Here is a 21,040-nt window from a genome sequence, read left to right as displayed (position 1 = left end):
TTCGGTTTGTTACTAGCGACATCTAGTAGTATCTATTGTTTTAAAAGCGTAGATCACTATAAAAGTTGATGAGCACTAGGATTTTAATTTGAAAATGAATATCTGTTCAGTGAACAAAACTATTGAAAAGTTCAATTAATGCAATATTAAATTTACCGTCCCTCAAAGCTTAGATCACTAATATGGTGTGATGGCAGAATGATACACATCTCCATTGCCTCAGATTCTTTAAAAAAAATGTCATTTGACAGTTCGTGCCGTGCCGCAGGGGCTGAAAAATCAAAAAAATGTATTAGAAAATGGCAATGGTGCCGGCTTTGCAGACGTGGAACTTCCACGTAGCGAGTCCTTAATTTTCCTGATTCAGGATATGGGTTAGAATTGAAATTATTAACAGATCCTTGTGCTATTGCAGCCCACAGTAGTTATCCTCTTGACTTATTAACTCACCTTTTCCAGCATATCTTAAAATGAGAATTTTGTAAAATTTAATTCATAATGAGGAGTCCTGGAGCTGACACACAAATTGAAGTGACCGAGGGCGATCTACCAACAGATGTTAACAAATGGAATCCCACAATAGACACGTCTATTTATATAAATGATCAGAGTCAGTCAATATCTCATAGAAAATTTATAAGGGTAAGAAAAACATTTATTATTGCATATATATGTACAGTACGTCCTTGGGTAAGATCATATATGTATAAACAAATCACAAATGAAAAAAAATTGGTACCTATTTTTAATAATTTCAATACATTTGGTGTTTAAAATGTAGAGAACATGTACTGCAATAGGCAGGGTCTGGCTAGTCTGTTCTCAATGAAGATCAAAGCAATCTGTTATAAAAAAATCAATACTGGGTTTTTCTGTCCTGTCTTGCCTTGAAACAACTGTTTCTAACATTTAATTGGCAACTGTAATTGGTGTAATTTAAGTTCAATCTTATCCTCCACAATGATGATTCATGGGTGAAAAGTGAACAATAACATTCTTAAAACAGCGATTTTATTTGAGGACAGACATTCAAGAAGAGGAGTAGTGTTGTGTTTTTCTTTTAAAGTTTATTTGTCATGTGTTGGAATACAGTCAATAGAATTCTTATAAAAGAGGCAAGTAGCAAGAAATTGTAAAATTAATGTATGAATTAAATGCATTACAACTTACTGTATAGTTACATACAAAATGTTGGTTTATTGCCATTTGTCCCCATCCCAAGTGACTGTCACCATACATGAGGCGGGGACAAATGGGATTGATTTATATGAACGCACCCATTTCCATCTGTGCCCAGCAGGACATATGGGGATACACCAAAAAATTCTCAAGCATAAAATATGGGTGCACAAATATACTCAAAAATATGTCCCAAAGCGCAGCGACTTAAGTATCATATTTTTGAGTAAGTTGTCTACACCCATATTTTTACACTAGACTGTACACAAAAGCAGAATACTGATGTCAAAGGTGTTGACTGTCTTTCAAAGACTTTGTGCTATACTACTCCAATTTTGGTTACAGAGATGGAATCGCTTATCTCGCCTGCAGAGATCCATTGTGTATGCAGTGATAGTTATAGCTGTAACAGTGGGGGTTCTCTTATATAATGGTAGGGAAACAAAGCCCGAGGAAAAAACTAATATCAGCCAGCTTCCTGTGGTAAGTCCCTCTTAATTATGAACAAATTATCAAAAAAAAAATTACGCATTCACCTGAAGAATCCTTTATGGACTATACCATAATGTCTGCTTTTTGACCATCTGTGCCCTGTTTATCAAAAGCTTGTAACTTGTAAAACAAGTGGAAGTCCCTTTTTGACAGCTTTTGTTAGAAAGGGACTTCCACTCGTATTACAAGTAGCTTTTGATAAACAGGGCACTGATCTGAGTTGGTAACATAATTGTGTTACTAACCACAGATGATAGTTTAATAATCAAAGAATACCATAGAGCTACAGCAATCATCCGTGTGTATTCAAATTAATTTACTACAATGTTATTAATTTCTGATAAGGAAAGTCTAAAATTCACTTTCAAACGGAAACACCGTAAACTCCACAAGCACATAGAAATTATTCTATGTACTTCACATCTACTTATGTTTTATTTAGCTACTATTTTTGATGCCGCGCTTGGCATCAGAAATTAAAATTTTTGCTCTTTAATGGAATAATTATGCATTTATATAAATAATAATAGGCATTTACTTACATTTTCGTGCTGATAGATTTCCAACTGTGAATATCAAATAATTCAAATACTTTTCATATGTATATGGGAAAGTTAAAAATGTTGGTCATAAAATGTTTATACCCAGGATACTTTACTAATAACCCATTTATTTAACTAGTGGCTCTAGATGTGAACTGTAGACCTTCTAATGCCCCAATGGCTTTCATATATTTGCAAAATTTTTGCAACTTATATGAAAATTATTATGTATTTGATTTTTAAATTGAACTTTTAGGGGATCCAAAATTTAATACTTAAATTTCTATTGATTGGAATGGAAACTTATATTCCTTCCTCCTTCCTTTTCTTCTCTTCCTTTCCTTGGAAATTTTATGTACAGTCGCCATCAGATATATCTGAGCGGCCAAGGTGCTCACAAATATCTGAACACGCCTCTATTGTCAAGGCGTTAGACTGCGTGTTCAGATTTTGTGAACACCTTGGCCGCACCGATATATATGATGGTGACTGTACACTTAAGCAATTTGTGCTTAGCATCTGCTCCCATCATTTAATTATACATTTTAATGAATAGATGTAGTAAAGTTTAATGATAATGATACATTTAGGAGTCAGTTACCACATCATTACACAGAATTGGAATATGATCCTATCTTGCAGTAGCGCTAATAAATATTATGTTACAGTTTAATATGTGTTCCTACTTCAATATTTACTCTTATCACGGAAAACTTATCAGTATTGAATCACAAACTTATTTGCTTGGGATAACTGATGTGAGTGGGTTCGTTAAATGTGAAAGGTCAACATATTATCTACCTAGGGCCACCGGGATGGCATTCTAGATAAATAGTATCCCCGTTATTCACAAACGTTTACTAAAGTTGACAAGCCGATAATGATCGTTTGTCCCTTTCCGACGTATTGGTATGGTGGAAAGGGACAAACGATTATTATCGGCTTGCTAACTTTAGTAAACGTTTATGAATAACGTGCATGGCTTTAATCAGGCTTTTTAATATATATATTTTTTTTATATGCACCTATTATTATGTATACAAGAATAGATACCTACTTACTGGGTAATGCTAAGGCACTATTCCATCAATAAAAGAATATCCTTCGTATATTTTTAAATTGACCATATATTTTTGATTAGTTTTTTTTTATGTTAGTTGAAGGTTACTTAGCCTACAGAAGGCCCTAGTGTAGGAACGCATGTAGTACCTATGGCATTTTGAATGAATTGTGAAAAATGTATAGTCTGACCGATCTAACCCTGCATGGTTTTAGTAATGGCAAATTGTGGAAATGTCACCAATATTGGTACAGAGACTACAGAATTAACTTAGACGGACTCTACCTGTCTCTGATGTCTCCTTGGCAATAATACCTATGATGAGCCTAATGATACACCTACTACATATAATACAACTGGAAAACTGTGTCATATCCTAAAATAGAACACTCATAGTCCCATTCTGCAGTGAAGCAACACGTTGGTGTTCTAATATTAGGTTAACTGTCTGTGTTAATTTAGGAGCCAGTGAAGAATTTGTCTCTAATCAACGAGCCGGTCGCGGAACCAGTATTAATCAACAACAAACCCGCCTTTGAAATTGAACTGAATGAGAGACCAGTCTTTACTGGTGAGTAATTTGTATGATGTTTTTGTTTGAAATGGCGTTCAAATAAATAAATAAATAAATAAATTATTATTATTTGTATGTCTTTTCCATATCTCGGGACCATGGGGTCCCGGACTTTTGGGAGGCGTACGTGGGGCCGAAGCCAACAGCGCAGAGGCCCTTTAAGACACTTTAATCTAAAAGCAAGGGATTATTATTATTATTGTGTAAGCAGGCAGGCAGTTGTGACAACTGATATTGCCTGTATCCAGTAATCATTAATAGTTATCGTTGACAAGTAGATGTATTGATGTGTCTGTCTAATTTATTTTTAAATTGGTTCACATTTTGTGCTGAAACCACATCTTCGGGGAGTTTGTTCCAAGCCCTCACTACTCGGTTGCTCAGAAAGTGTTTGTATGGGTTACTGTGGGACCTATGCCTTTCTAACTTTAAGTGATGACCTCTCAGACGGGTGTTGTTGTTGCGCTTGAACATCTCATGAAAATCCTTGAGGTCATAGTGCCCAGACAGTATTTTGTATGTTTCTATTAGGTCTCCACGTTCTCTGCGGTGCTTAAGAGTAGTGAGCTTCAGTTCCTTCAGTCTCTCCTCATACGGCTTGTTCTTAAGTTGCCTTGGTAGTTTTGTGAAACTCCGTTGAACCTTCTCCAGCATATCTATGTCCTTGGCAAAGTAAGGACTCCAGGCTTGAAAAGCATATTCCAGTATGGGTCTGACATAGGTTTTGTAAATTTTTAACATCATTTCTGGTGTCAAGGTTTTGAAAGCTTTTCTAATGAGGTAAATCAGGCTTCTGGCTTTCTTTACCATTGTAGAGATGTGCTCTTCCCACTTTAAATAAATAACTCTTTATACTACGACGGCGGCAAACAAGCAAGCAGTTCCACTGATGGTAAGCAGACAGCGTAGCCTATACACGCTTGTAACTGCACTACAATATCACAAGAGAAGCACATACAAGGATCAGTTTAAGGGATATACAGATGGAGCTCATACCAATAAAAAAAGATTTTGTCACAAAAACGGTAGGTATGAAATATAGAACAATGAAAATTGATCTTTATTATAACGGGTTTCGATACAAAATTGAATGCACCTATTTTTTTTCTCTCTCAAGCACGGTCTTTTCTCACTATTCCAGCCGACGTATTATGGATGGCTTTATCCATCTTTATCCACGTGATAAAATAACTGTCACTTTTTAACACAGTGGGATAGAAAGTGACGGACCCTGTTTTATCACGCTGTCACGTAGACAAGAAGTGACCATCATATCCGTACAGGTCCCACAAACGCGAAACAGTATGCAGTGGTGGAGAGCTTCCGGCACGCGTGGAAGGGCTACAAGACCCACGCCTGGGGCCACGACAACTTGAAGCCGTTGTCCGGGATGCCTTACGATTGGTTCTCGCTGGGGCTCACCATCGTCGACGCTCTGGATACTGCATTTATCATGGGACTGACTGAAGGTAGGCATACTGCATACCTATTTAGAGGGCCAAACCGGTTCGTTGCGACTTCCATTTTCGAAAACTTTTGGCTGTGGCGGCGAACAATTATTTCATGACACGACAGGCGTGCCTTACGCCATAGAATATGATGGCACGCCTGTAGTGTTATACGCCACACGTTAAAAACATTGATGACACGCCTGTCGTGCCATCCGCACCGAAACGGTTAACATTAAATTGTATGAGATATTGTTTTAAGTTTTATATCTGATGTATAGCGACATTAGAGTCCTGCATATCCTTACCATGTTATAGTATTTATAAACAGGTTTTGCTTTTTGCTTACAATACTACAGTCAAAATGAAAGATAGAGTAAGATTATAAAAGAGATTTAGATATAAGTCAGATATTCCGTGACTATCCCACAAAAAGACAATACCTGAATTTATTTAGTGACCACAGAGATTCAGGTTCTGAATTTGTGGAAAAAATCAGTGTGTGTGTGGTGTTCCACCTACTTTTGCTTTAGATACTATTTTTCTACTTCATATCTTGTGAGAAATAAAACTGCTATTGCGAATTCCTATTGGCGAAGCGCGATGTTTGTGGTGGTGGGCTCGCTAAAAGGCCTAAAAGCGATGACTATTTTCGTACTAGGTATTGTTAGGTAGGTCAGATGGCAGGTCGTTATTTCGTTGACTGTTAATTATTTTGTAGATAAGCAAAATTGGTTTATGTGAGTAGCCGCCTGGCTATTAGTTATCAAAGTTTTTAACTTTTTATGGTATGTTGTATGGATATTGTGTGCTGAAGCGATGTGTACCTGCTTGTATTTTACAAACGTGGTTAAAATTGTTTGAGATGACAGATGATAAGTATAAGTAAATGGAAGCTTCATAAATTAGTAGGTACATAGTTTGCGATTTAATGATTATTGGATAACCAACAGTCCGCAATGTAACTAAAATCGCATGCGAGTTCGCGCGCCGTCTAAATTATTCCTGTCATCGGTATCGGACTGTCAGTTGTTCGGAACTGCCAAAATTTTGTCCTGACAAGCCGATACAGTCCGGCGGACTGTTGATCAGTGGGGTTAAGACTGGTGGCGCTTGAATGTTCATTAACCCGTGCACGTTTCGTTCAGAGTTCGAGGAGGGGCGCGAATGGGTCAGCAAAGAGCTCGTGTTCACACGCAACAAGGACGTGAACTTCTTCGAGGTGACCATCAGGGTGCTGGGCGGGCTGCTCGCCAACTACCACTACACGCAGGACGAGATGTTCTTGAAGAAAGCGGTACGTGCTGACACCATTGAAAGTAGCCGATCACTGATTATGCGTTAAAAGTATCTACCGTTCTCTATTAATACCTAGTTTAATAAAAATCATAGAGGCACAATAACATAGAGATGACACGGGGGAGGGGCCAAACGACCGAACGAGATGCACTTGTGGAAATTTCAATAGGAGTAGCAGAGAAAGCGTTATTATTGCTTGTCCTTGTCACAGTCTCACTTTTTGTTTGTTCCCCACCAAACATTTTGTATGGTTTATGGTGGGCAACAAATAAAACCCGACCGAATTACGTAGATTGTTTTTGGTATGTTGTCAGAAATGTTAAAACGTGTTTTTAATATTACGTAAACGTGTTGTTATATACGGAGGCACGCGTATAGCTCATCTATGTAATACTAGGTCTATGATAAAAATAGATGAAAATTAAAAATGGAATATTTTTATTTAGGTAAATATGTTTGGAAATACAGTTAATAGAGTCTCTTAGTAAGTATAAGGTACATGTGACGGAAGACTCACCCTGCTCTTCCCAGACAACATTTTCGTTTTAACAATTTAATTTAATTTAGTATATCTGCTGTATTCTAAAAACTAACGTAATAAAAATAGATATTATTTCATATTTAGGTATAACAAATTGAATGTGACAGATACTTTGAATGCGAACTGTAGAGAATAAATTCCTATATGGAGAGGAAAACTATACTCATCACTTTCTTTACTAGAGTAGGTAATACTAGCGTGAGGCAGACAGTATGATTCTCTCCGTCTATGTTTGAAATGAGACAGCCCTGGGCCAAACTACTTATAGCTTGCAATGCGTTAGGGCTCATTAGACGATGCGAGAACTCGCATGCGAGTTTCATTACATTGCGGTTTTTGATCGGTCGGTCGAATTGGACGTAACCAACCGTCCCCAATGTAACTAAAATCGCATGCGAGTTCGCGCGCCATCTAAATCAACCCTTAATGTTTCTTTTCACCACACCAACTCGGAAAGCCTTACTTTTGCACTTCAAAAACTGATAGTTGCGTTTTATTCACGTGAGGCAAAGTGATCAAATGCAAATTTTGAGTTGTTTTCTTATGTTTGCTGGTAGAATTGACTTTTAAATGATGATTTTGGATGAACAATATTTGATAACATTCATTTGGATTTGATTTGGTTTGATTTTGTTTGATATTTTACATTTAATATTTGCTTCGGGTTGGTGTGGTGAAAAATTTTGTGTTTCGCTCGGGGGCAAATTTTGTTTAACCCTCGTGCTTTGAAACCTCGCAACGCTCAAGATTCCTCGCTACGCTCGTGGTTCAATTTTGGAATCTTTCGCTTGCTCAGTTATCAATATTAATTAGCACGAGCGGTTAAACAACAACTTTGCCCCCTTGTAAAACAAATAAGCGTGCGAAGAGCAGTGTTCGCCTCTACTACCGATGCGGACGCGTCAACGTGACCACGACCGCTCTGTCAAGAGCGATACGACAGAGAAGAAGAGAAAACAAATAACTATTTTTCTTTTTCAGGAGGACCTAGGCGACCGTCTGATGGCTGCGTTCAACTCTCCTTCGGGCATCCCGTACTCGGACGTGAACCTGGGCACGCGCACTGCGCACGCGCCCGAGTGGTCCCGCTACAGCACCACGGCCGAGGTCACCACCGTGCAGCTCGAGTTCCGAGAGCTCTCGCGCGCCTCCAACAACCCGGCGTTCGAGGCGAGTATAGTTTGTAGCTTTCTAATAAACTCCGACGACTAATCCTAAGTAAAACCGCACGTGCCTCTACCTGCATAAAAAATGGTCACTCACTTCAAAGACATATGTAACTTCATATAAGATGAATAAAGTGTAAGAAAAAGACGTGCCTCGGAAATCAAGAAAAAGTCATTCTCGGATAGATTGCGCACAGACCTTTGGCCTATGCTCGGCTAGATGGCGTGACGACACCGTTTCATATTTAACAATTTTAACACATAGATATCAGTGAATAAATATGGGTCAAAATGATATAAAAATAATAAAATCATTTATCCATATACATATATAATTTTTTTTGATAATTTCATACGTGTTTATTTTGAGTTATAGTCGTGTGTCGATAGATGGCAGTAAATTTACAGTGACTACAACATTTACTATGACAGGACCACACTATACTATCTATTCTTTTTACTCACTTTAACCGGTTATTGAATTACAACTCATATGAAAATTGCAGTAAGATTCAAAATGACAAATGGAAGTGTCAGTGAGTCTAACGCTACAGAACCAGTCTAAAATGTGTCATCGAGATGCGTAACAAAGGCGCGTTATCGGAGAGCGCACTTACATTGGTTTTTCGAGCGTTTGACTAACCCGCGCTCAAGTGCACGTGCGGTTTAACCACAGACAAAACATGCTCCAAACTGAGCATAGTCGCGCTGCCCCCTCTGCCACGCATACGGTAATTTTACTCCATGTTCGAGTCGAAAGTGTCTTTGTGTGACGTCCGTGTATTTGCACGGACCAATCAGGGCACGGGACTTCACTCACCTCGTCCCGCGCACCCCCGCATTTTTGGCATCATCGGTTGCATGAAATAATTGCTCTGAAACTCGGTCTAGAGGATTCCTAGTCTATGGGTTTAATTTTTAACTTTAGACAAAGGATTAGCCGTCTGGGCCAGCTACAAATCGAAAGACCTGATATCAGTGTAGGGCTGCGACCGTTCTGCGGCCGCGCAAGTGATCTCACTATACTTAACACGCTTGAGATACGTAAAAAAAGACCGGGCAAGTGCGAGTCGGACTCGCGCACGAAGGGTTCCGTACCATAATGCAAAAAAAAACGAAATAGAAAGCAAAAAAAACGGTCACCCATCCAAGTACTCCCGACGTTGCTTAACTTTGGTCAAAAATCACGTTTGTTGTATGGGAGCCCCATTTAAATCTTTATTTTATTCTGTTTTTAGTATTTGTTGTAGCGGCAACAGAAATACATCATCTGTGAAAATTTCAACTGTCTAGCTATCACGGTTCGTGAGATACAGCCTGGTGACAGACAGACGGACGGACGGACGGACGGACGGACGGACAGCGAAGTCTTAGTAATAGGGTCCCGTTTTACCCTTTGGGTACGGAACCCTAAAAATGTTTTTTCCACCCATTGACAATAACAACAATCGACAAACACACACCAACAAATTTACCTATCGTTTAAAATGGCTTCAAGTTCGTGTTGTTAATGTTATCATGTTTGTTCAAATCGTAAACTATATTTTTGTAAGCACGTATTATTAAATTATCTTAATACTTGTAGTCTCGACTCTAATCTCATTTCTACTCTCTACAATTCTGCACCAATTAATTCTTTCTGTTAAGTAATTGTGGTAGAGAATGCCGGATAGTACTCTTTTATTGTGGAATACTTAAATATTAAAAAAAAAATGTGTGGTGTTGGAAGCTTATGGTCACTTTTGAATCATGATCGAGCAGTATGGTAGAATAAAAAAATGTATCGCTTCTAGATAAAATAGTTAACAATAAATAAAAAATATGAAAATCTAACACATCCAGGACGCAGCGGCAGCGGTATCCGAGAAGATCCACCAACTGCCTAAGAAACACGGTCTGGTGCCCATCTTCATCAACCCCAACACCGGGCAGTTCCTCCCGCACGCCACCATCACGCTCGGCGCGCGCGGCGACAGCTACTACGAGTACCTGCTCAAGCAGTGGCTCCACACCGGCAAGACCATCAACTAGTGAGTCCATCACATGTTCAGTCAGCAGCAAAAGTTGCTAACAATAGAATAAAATAGATTTATTCGTAAGCACAAACAATCGATACAATACATAATATAAAAGATAATTTTTAAGAAAAAAAAACCGACTTCCATGGGGGCCGATGAAAGATTATTGTGGATGGTACACTATGTAGAAAAGGAGGTAAAACCACCCACTTTTTTACTAGCATTTCGCTTCTGTATAATGGCTCCTCTACAGGATGGGCCAACGCCGGCCACTCCAAGGGACGCAGCCATGCACTATTACTTGCTCCCTCTAACGCATAAATGCGTCCCTTGGAGCGCCGGCGTTGGCCCATCGTGAAGAGGAGCCATGAGGGTCGTAGTTCTAGCCTAACCTAACCCACTCCTCAGATAGCAGTTCGGTTCTGTGCGGATCGCAGATCGAACCTAATCAAACCCACTTTTCAAGTAGCATTTCGTTTCTGTAAGGCTCGCAGTTCTAACCTAACCTAATCCTTGTTCGGTTCTGTGAGGATCGCAGTTCAAACCTAACCTAACCCACTTAATGGCGCATGCCGTGCGGTGTACGGGGGTTTAAGCGGGAGGGGCTAGTAAGATTGGCATCATCGTACTTTATACCTACATTAATTTTATGGTAGGTAATCATAATTGTTTATTTAGTTAAGGTATCATAGTGGTTTTCTGGGTCAAGGTCCGGATCCGAGTCCGGGTCCGAGTCAGGATCCGAGTCCGGGTCCGAGTCCGGTTCCGAATCCGGATCCGAATCCAGGTCCGGGTCCGAACCGGATCCGGGTATGAGTCCGAGTCCGGGTCCCAGTCCAAGTCAAAATCGAAATTCGTAATCACCAAACGTGTACCATGCGTCATTGAAGAGTTCTGTTCTGGTCATCATCAGCAGTTCCACTTCATCAAATGCGACAGTTTTTAATGTAAATGCTTGATTTTATGATGAAAATACAAAAAAATCTATACGTATGCCTTTAATATTTGAGGACTCGATTCCTTTGTGGATCCCGAACTTGAGCTTGACAAAAATGTGGCTTAAAAACTTAACTTGCTTAGCGAACATAACGAAAAGGAAAAATCGCCAAACGTGAACTATGCGTCGTTTAAGAGTTCTGTTCTGATCATCATCAGCAGTTCCACTTCATCAAATGCAACAGTTTTTAATGAAAATGCTTGATTTTCTGATGTAAATACAAAAATCTCTATACGCATGCCTTTAAGATTTGAGGAGTTCCCTTGATTCCTCATGGATCCCATCATCAGAACTCGAGCTTGACAAAAATGTGGCTTAAAAATTTAACTTGCTTAACAAACATAACGAAGAGGACAAATCGCCAACCGTGAACTATGCGTCGTTGAAGAGTTCCGTTCTGATCATCATCAGCAGTTCCACTTCATCAAATGTCACTTTTTTGGATGTATATGCTTGATTCGTTGATAAAAAACCAAAAATCACTATGTGTATGCCTTTAAGATTTGAGGAGTTCCCTCGATTCCTCGTGGATCCCATCATCAGAACTGGATTTTGACAAAAACGGGACCAATCTGTATGCATATACATTCAATCAAAAAAAGAATTTTCAAAATCGGTCCAGTAATGACGGAGTTATGGAGTAACAAACATACAACCGAATTGATAACCTCCTTCTTTGAGATTTGGAAGTCGGTTAAAAATACAAAATAAGATTAAAGTGCCACGAAATGGCCCCATCTCAGCATGTTTCTGGTGGCTTCCAGCGCTGATGATCTTCCGATGAGACCGATGAGACCTAAGCGGGCGGTTCATAATTACATCGACACGCTCTTGTTCTCTTAACAATAAAGTCGCGTCAAGATCATTTTGAACATTTGACCCGCTTTGCAACTTCTGCCGCTGACTGTTCACTGAGTGATATTGTTTCGAGACAATATCCACTTGCAATCGAGTCAACTGACCTACTAAAAGTTTTGCTCGACGTTGGTACTCTCGGGCCAAATTTTTTTTAATAATAAATAAATAAATATTACAGCATATTTTTACATAAATTGACTAAGCCCCACGGTAAGCTCAAGAAGACTTGTGTTGTGGGTATTCAGACAACGATATATAAAATATATAAATACTTAAATACATAGAAAACAACCATGACTCAGGAACAAATATCTGTATTATCATACAAATAAATGCCCTTACCAGGATTCGAACCCAGGACCATCGGCTTCATAGGCAGGGTCACTACCCACTAGGCCAGACCGGTCGTCAAAATTATCGCCAGTTGTAACCAAATATGGACAAACAAGATATTTTCAGGGTATATATTTGTGTTTTCAGTTTGCTGGACGACTATTTGACCGCGATTGAGGGTGTGCGAGAATTCCTAGCGAGGCGCTCGACGCCTAACAAGTACTTATTCATTGGGGAGTTGCTGGCCGGATCTGAGGTGAGTGCTAACAATTATACACCCTTATTCATAAACGTTTACTAAAGTTGACAAGCCGATAATAATCGCTAGTCCCTTTCCATCATTCCAATATGTCGGAAAGGGACAAACGATTATTATCGGCTTGTCAACTTTAGTAAACGTTTATGAATAAGGGGGCTAGTCTGTAGCACAGAATAAATAATAGTACTAGGTACAGAAGACTCACTCTCTAACAAAACGCGTCTCTTACGATCAGGACAGACATGGCCGCTAGGTGGCGACAGCGCCACGCGCGGCTTATGGCAAACCCCAAAATTAGGGTCGAACGGATGTACTTTTAGCTACCTGTAGCAAAACGACGAAATCGCGGAGTGAGACACGCCTGTCTGTAGTAAATAAACGAAATTTAATCTGCAAATAGGTCTCAGCTAGAGAGGCCATAGATTGACGTCATCTCAGATACAGAGGTAAATTCCTATAACATTTATACTAATTCCAGTTAAAGAGGTTTGTTTTGTCTCACTAACAGAGGTAACAGATTCAATGGCAAAGTGCCGGGACCCTTATCCAGGTCCCAGTTAACCAAGTTTCACTGCATTAACTTACATAAACATTTTTAATGTCCATTTTAATAAGCATCCATTGTATATTGGGTAAGAAACACAAATTATTAAAAAGTTGCATTTCGTTTGCTCAAAGGTTTAAGACATCACTAATCAGTCGTCACGGAAGAATCTTTGACCTTTAATTACCTATTACCTTAACGTTTTACAGTACATATTTATGGCCTTTTAAACTTTTGACATACGCGCGAAAAGTGCTATTTTACGCACTGCGTTGGAAAAATAGGACCGAATGACCGATAACCCGGTGTTGATCCATGACGGACCAGAATCGAGTTCAGACCTCGAGACCGCTGTCTCCTGGCAGTGTGATTTGTTTTAGCGATGTTACGATTCGACTTCACAAATCGGTTCAAACCGATTTAGGTCTGAAGTCGACTAAATCGACGTGAGTGTTCCGTAAATCGACTTAAGATACGTTCACCCGCTCTAAACGCATCCTTTCATATTTGTTGATGCGTCACTTTCGTTTGACATATTGAGGATTAAAATGTACGCAAATCGATTTCAAACCACGAAGAAAAATGTTGCCATGCACATTGCCGCCATTATTGAGTCGAGTCAAATCGAAACTTGGTATCTACAGGTAAAGTAGAATGAAACTTATTGTTTAAGTTGTAAGGTTCAATTTCGCATGGACTTAAAGCGATTGATTTGGCGGTATATTACTTGGATCGGTTTGGCAGTTTTGTGCCGCGTCGATTTACTAACTCAACGAATTCGCGGCAATGACACGAAATCGCACGAGACCGCACGCTCTTTCCTGCTTGCTCGTATATTGCTTTCCCGTTTTAGCTTTAGAAATTATAAAATTGTGATTTACCGCGCAACGAAAAGTAAAAAAATATTACAAAAGTTTTAAGTCAAAGTTTTTGCTGTCTTGTTCAAAACCAAGTGACTACGGAGCGGTTTGAACTACTGATACTTAAAAAGATAGAAGTTAAATCGACTTGGCCAAATCGGTTTGCAAACCGATTTGGGTTTAAATCGGAGTCGACTTATTCGGTTTTAAATTTTTTCGATTTGACCCATCACTAATTTGTTTGCAAGCAGACTGGTGGTTGTGCATGATGAATGTTTGAGGTTCTGTGAGAAGATGGATGCGCACGGCCTTCTACTGTTTAAATTGTGTTAATTTATGTTTAGATAGGTATTGTAACTTGTGATGAATTGTATACATATTGTATTCTTTTTCTGTGTAAGTTAGTAGTGGTTTGGTATTTTTACTGTTATTATGTTTAACTTGTTTAAAAAAATGACTGAACGTTCCAGGCCTTCAACCCCAAGATGGACCACCTGACGTGTTTCCTGCCGGGCACCCTGGCGCTGGGCCACGCCAACGGGCTGCCCGACTGGCACATGACCATGGCCGAGGAACTGATGACCACGTGCTACCTCACATACAAGGCGCACCCCACGTTCCTTGCGCCGGAGATCACGCATTTCAACTTGGTGAGTACATGATCTGATGCAACTTGTTTGTATTGAGACCAGAGGGACAAGGAACGCACCACGAACGCAAACTCCGAGTGTGCACGTTCGACGCTGTTTTGAATTTGTTTTGACCAATGTATGGCGGACGGAACGTACGTACGTTTTAGCGCTGATGCGTTAATCTCCTGATGGGAGTGATGCCTTACTATATTCTCAGTCTTTAGGTATTTAAATAAAAGTAAAGAAAATCTACCCTCCAATGGCTTAAGCCAGTTGAATACGTTGTATTTGACTGCTAGTCAAAACAGTTTCTTTTTTCAAACTGTCAAAACGATTTTGCTACTATAGAATTTATATGAAACAATGGTGTAATAATATAATTTATTTTAAATATGTACAATCAAATATCTTATACAATAGCGCTGGTATTTATAATAAGTAAAAGTTTTTATATGTAACCTATAAGGGCCACTTGCACCATCCTACTAGCCCGGGGTTAAGCGGTTAAACCGTTAACCCAATGTCAAATTGTACTGGTAACCATGGCAACACCAGGTTTAACCGATTAACTCCGGGTTAGTGGTTTGGTGCAAGTGGCGCTAAATTGTATATTTTGTGCAGGCGAGTGCCACATCGGACATGTACACGAAGACGGCGGACGCGCACAGCCTGCTGCGGCCCGAGTTCATAGAGAGCCTCTTCTACCTGTACCAGATCACCGGCAACACCACCTACCAGGACTGGGGCTGGCAGATTTACCAGGCATGTTCCAACACGACACGAGTAAAACGCACTTGCGTGATCTGGCTTATTCGCGGACGGTCTAGAACCCAAAATGACTAGTGTAACATTTTGCCTATATCGCTCTTAGTCTACATCGCGAACGGTCCAGGACGCAAAATGCCTACATCATTTTCCGTCGTTTTATATTTACGTTAGCGCTGTCGACGGAGCCCCGCTGCGGCGGGGCTCCTATTCTGTGCGGTTTGGCCTTCGGCCATTTGAAGATAACTAACGAACATCACCTACCTGTGATATAAAAGAGTGGCCGCTATATGATGGCACCGCTATCTTAGAAAAACCGATCTTTAGGCCAGCTTTGAAGACGTTTTCGTATGAAGTCAGCTCGTGAGAATACTTACAGCGAATCAAACGAAGTTCGCACATTTCGAGTATCTTTCTCTTTTACTCCAATTAAGGCGTAATTATAGTGACAGAGAAATATACCCGCAGTTGCGAACTTCGGTGTTCGTTGTAGGCCCCCAGACATGCATACATCACCTACAAAGAGACCTATGGGAGGGTGTTCTATATATAAGTGCGAATAGCTGCACGTTACGTGTACTTCCGGCGTTCGATTTAATCCGGTCTAGTTGGGATTTTTAAAAGCATTCGTGTAGTTTTAGCAGCTGCAAACATAGTTTATCCCGTCTGCAAAAATCTTCTATGCAGTGATCTGGATTGTACACTGTTCAGATAAAAAAAAAACTAGACTAACTAGGCAGACACCCGATCAATTGAAGTGTATTACCAGTTACGTTTATGTTTGTCTCGAACTAACGTATTTTCTCTTTTCCCCAGGGCTTCGAGAAGTACGCCAAGGTCCCCAACGGTTACACGTCTCTAGCCAACGTGAAGAGTGAGAAGCCGGTGCAACGCGACATGATGGAGTCTTTCTTCCTCTCCGAAACTCTCAAGTACCTCTACCTCTTGTTCAGCGACGACAGATACCTTATAGACTTGAGCAAATACGTCTTCAACTCCGAAGCTCATCCCCTGCCTATACATAAGTCTTAGACTGACTGACCGGAAATAATGTACAATTAGCACAAACTACATAGACACCACATTACGAAGCGTTTACAAAGAGCATGAGATCACGATTGGAGTAGCACAACTAAAGGCTGATTTAGACGGCGCGCGAACTCGCATGCGATTTTAGTTATATTGCGGACAATGGATTACTTCCAATTCAACCGACCGATCAAAACCGGCAATGTAATGAAACTCGCATCGTCTAAATGAGCCCTTATATTTAATGAAGGGAACAAATGTTCTTGTTACATTACCGTGTTTTAGTTCGCACTCCGTCTAAATCAGCCCTAAGGGTGGTATTCCACCTATCCAATTTCTTTGTCCAATGTGTATTGCGTCTCACATTTTGTTTTAATGGGACAGTGAGACCCATTCACATTGGACAGGTGGAATACCACCCTAAGATGTTTTCTACACCCTTTTATACCTCTAAAGCTTATTTTTTGTACACTAGTGGTGGTTTAATTTACACTAGTGGTCGTAACTGTGACACTGAAATAAGCGGTCTCGCTCCCATACTAAAGTTAGTATGGGATATGTGGTGATCTCGATTGTCTCATGTGTTACGTATTGTTGAGGTAGTCTGTGACATTAGCAAATAAGCGCGGTAAACCACCATCGCTAGGAAGACTATATGAAAGAGGGTTAGTACTCTTCTTAGTTGTTGACTTACATGACTGAATTCCCACGTCCGAGCGACGCGGTCCTTAATAACTTTCAAATGCGGCCATTTATACATAGAAGCCCTCATTTATAGCCGCCTAGCTGCTGCTAGCTGTCCTGCTTAATTCTTAGTATTGATATCATACTTAATTTTTTCCATGAAGTCCGTTTGTACAATTTTATCGAACGTGTATCTGTATATGGCAAACCGTGGCATATTATTACGTTTTCATTGCTATTTGCCATAAAATTAAGTGTTGTTTATTTTTCTATATGTACAAAGTACATATAGAATAACATCCTCGTACATCTAGTGAATTTAAAATTTGCCACCCTTATTGTCCTTTTGCCAGCGACTTCAAAACTTTCGCAAGAGTTGTGAAACTAACATTAACCATCCTTCTAATACTTGGTACTGAATCAAAGTACTTACGTTGTTATTTATAAATGTATTATATACATTTGTGTACTTGTAAACAGGACTAATATAACTTTTATAATAAGTACATTTAATGCACGTAAAATATTATCTTAAGGTAAGCTCCCGAGTGAGATAACTTTTTATTATAATGTGTATAATATCTTACAGGTTTTAAATTAGCTTGGAACAAGTTTCTTATGTTCATATTATTACATTAATTCATGAGGCAACATCTTGTAATGCGCTTAGTAACTTAGCATTAACAAGTAAATACACCCGTACTGTTTAAAATTGTATGTATGGTTGGTTGCCTTTTGGTACACCGAAATACATTAGGCACTTGTCCCACCGCCGACGATGAGCGATAAGCGAGTAGAACGATAAACTAGAAACGAGTGGGCGAGCGGCGAGAAGCGAGTGTTAGCTCCAATAGCTTTGTCGCTCGGCTATAGACGAGTGTTCGAGAGCGACGGGCTATTACTCGCGCCACTCGCTCGGGCGGTGCAGCGTAGCCGTGTTCGCAGACTGATTGGTCTCGCAGCTAACTACGAAGCGAGCATCGCCGAGCGAGTACCGCTGAGCTAGTTTTATCTTATCGCGGTGACAAACTAGTAGAGCGAGTGTTCTCGCCGGCAGTGTGAACAGCCAGCGATGAACTATTAATATATGTGTCTCTTTTACTAACACAGGATCCTAATCTTTTGTTCGTTTCTTGGGCGAGAAAATCGCCGATAGTTAATCGCTTACTCGCTCTTGGTGGGACAAGTGCCTTAGGTATAGCATCATAAGAATAGGCCACGTACGTACCATGTCATGATATCACAAAACTGCCGCGCCCTTTAATTTTTATAATAAAATATTTCAACCATAATTTTTCACTTGGTTGTATAGTTTGCAACAATGCCTTTTCTTGAGATGCAAGTCTTACCAGTGAGATTAAGTTGAAAGTGAGTCAAAACGTATGGTTTGACTTACCACCATGTAATTTTGTTTTGCGAGTACGGGACCAATCGTCTCATATGGCAACATCATGTATTTATGTAATATAAAATGAAATCGATTTTTTTGTAAGGGGATATTACTGCAATGTTCTGCCGCCAGAGTGCAGCACTACCGACTCAGCAAATTCATAGACTAACTTATACATACTGTGCCTTAAACTGTTTTTTGACAAGTTTTCACAGACAATAAAATATGACATTGATGCATCAAGGCGGTTTGTTAACAAGGGCCTATCGGTAAACGCAAAAAATCGAAATTTAGTTATCTGCCTCTTTATCGCCCGAATATGCAAGAGTGATAGAGAGATTAGATAACGAAATTTCGATTTTCTTTTTTCGCGGTCAGTTGCCACCTAAGCAGGGCTTTGCCTAATATTCCCTATTAGACCTTGTTTATGAGATGTTATTATTTTAGTTAGTTTAATTGGTTTTCCGTTGGAACATATTTTAATTAAATTTTATAATGAGTTGTAATAGTTGTAAAAATTTTAGACTTATATAATTTATGCACTTAATATTCTTGTCGCGGTGTATTGTGTGTACCTACACGTTAATAAACCCCAAGATCAAGAATAGAAAGATAACGCCCTGCATGTAACCCAATCATAATAGAATAATTCGCTTTATTAATAATTTTGCGGGCATTTATGCGGTTGATAGCTATCGTTCAAGGTATTTGTATCATATTTTTTACCAAAAAGCAAGGCATAACACTTAATGTACTCTTAAGTTGTTTTTTATTTTATTGAAAACAGCCACTGTCGATGGCGTGTAAAAATGTATTCTATGTTAGTCATTCAGTAAATTGTATGTAAATATTATTTTTATTATGCATTCCTGATTTATAAATATTTAGTTACCAAAAAAACTAGTTAGGCAAAACATACTGATAGAATAGGTAAATGTAATAAATCACGTATCTACTTATTTCATGTTTCTTTCTCTTACTCTTACAAGGTACCTACAAGTTCTCCCAATTTTCGTTTCGCCGAGTGGGACCATTGTCGTTTGTCGTTATGTTCGAGTTACTTTATTACAGTGAAACCTGGTTAATTGGCACCGGGATAAATGGAAAACCTCAATAATTGCAACCAAAAGTTCGGTCCCGGTCCCTTGAGGCCAAAAGGCCTCTATAATTGAAATTTTGGGTACTCTATAATTGCAATTTAGATTTTAGTGCTTTTCGTAATTTTGCCTCTGTAATTGACCACATCGCAACTTAAGACCTCTATAATTGACACTGTGCTAAAAAAATCCGTTATTTTTGCTCTTGTGTTTACCTCTATTATTGAAACGAGTCTTACTTATTACCTCTGTAATTGAAATTATGGAGTTGTAGACAGCAGAAACAATATTTTAATAGTAATGATTATTTCATTTATATCTCCATCCAGAATTTAATTTATTTATTGGATCTATCATGTAGTAGGTAGGTGAAATAGTTTTGATCAATAAAAAACATAATATGCTTTTTACATTCTAATAAAACTTTCTTCTACAATTCAAGGGATTTTTTTAAACCCAAGTGATAAGAAAATAAAGTGGTAATTAATGTAGTGTAAAAGTGCAAGTATAGACAGCAGCAATATATAGACCAGAAACCCAGAACTTAAGCGTGTAAATCAACTTTAAATGGTTATTTGCACCTCCATAAAAGAAATTTGTCAGAAAGCAACCTCTATTAATGAAAACCTCTATAATTGACACAACGATTTTTTGAACCTCGTTAATTGACACGACCTGCATAAATGAAAAACCTGGTTAATTGACAAAAACTGGCCGGTCCCTTGAGATTGCAATTATCCAGGTTCCACTGTATTTATTTATTTAAACTTATTGCACAAAAGACAAGAAACTTATTCCAAAAAGCATTTTATACCACAGTTAACCTTATTAGCTGTTATTTTATTTACAACAATCGAACATGGTCGACATTCTTCTTGGCGTCACCAAACACCAAACTATGCATTTTGGTTAGGACATTCCGTATTCAGACAGTCAAACATCATGAGAAGATCAGGCAGATCGTGAAATTCCTAGGCATACCGTGAAACGTGAAAATCTTTGTCTAGTTCCTTGCGTCGACGGAGCCCCGTTTCGCTAATTCTGGCCCTTCGGGCACCTGAAACAACCTAATAATGAACCTATTGGGTGAATGTGACTACCGTCAAAACATTATACAGTAGCATCCCGATCTGCCTGATCTCACGCTCGGCCGCCGACATATACACGACAAACAATATCCAACGTAATATGTAGGTCTAAAAGTTGACTGACCCATAAACATTTTTTTGTTACTGGCTATTTGAACTAACTAATAAAGAGTAAAACAAATTGA

The 21,040-nt window shown here is 39.2% G+C and overlaps 1 protein-coding gene across 1 annotated transcript; it reads left to right on the top strand.

Annotated features, from left to right (window-relative positions):
• Nucleotides 1-253: 253 nt before the first annotated feature.
• On the top strand, nt 254-19,629 carry LOC134678675 (endoplasmic reticulum mannosyl-oligosaccharide 1,2-alpha-mannosidase). Its single transcript, XM_063537324.1, has 12 exons — nt 254-374; nt 460-642; nt 1,525-1,662; nt 3,736-3,844; nt 5,131-5,316; nt 6,444-6,592; nt 8,117-8,305; nt 10,144-10,331; nt 12,655-12,763; nt 14,641-14,820; nt 15,424-15,564; nt 16,384-19,629. Exons 2-12 carry the CDS (start codon nt 499-501, stop codon nt 16,597-16,599), a joined length of 1,749 nt encoding a protein of 582 aa, XP_063393394.1. The 5' UTR covers nt 254-374; nt 460-498; the 3' UTR covers nt 16,600-19,629.
• Nucleotides 19,630-21,040: the final 1,411 nt, after the last annotated feature.

The sequence above is a fragment of the Cydia fagiglandana genome, chromosome Z, assembly GCF_963556715.1.
Source record: "Cydia fagiglandana chromosome Z, ilCydFagi1.1, whole genome shotgun sequence".
In the NCBI taxonomy this organism is placed as follows: Eukaryota; Metazoa; Arthropoda; class Insecta; order Lepidoptera; family Tortricidae; genus Cydia; species Cydia fagiglandana.
The sequence above is the reverse complement of the archived record's forward strand: the minus strand, read 5'-3'. Positions and strand labels throughout refer to the sequence as shown.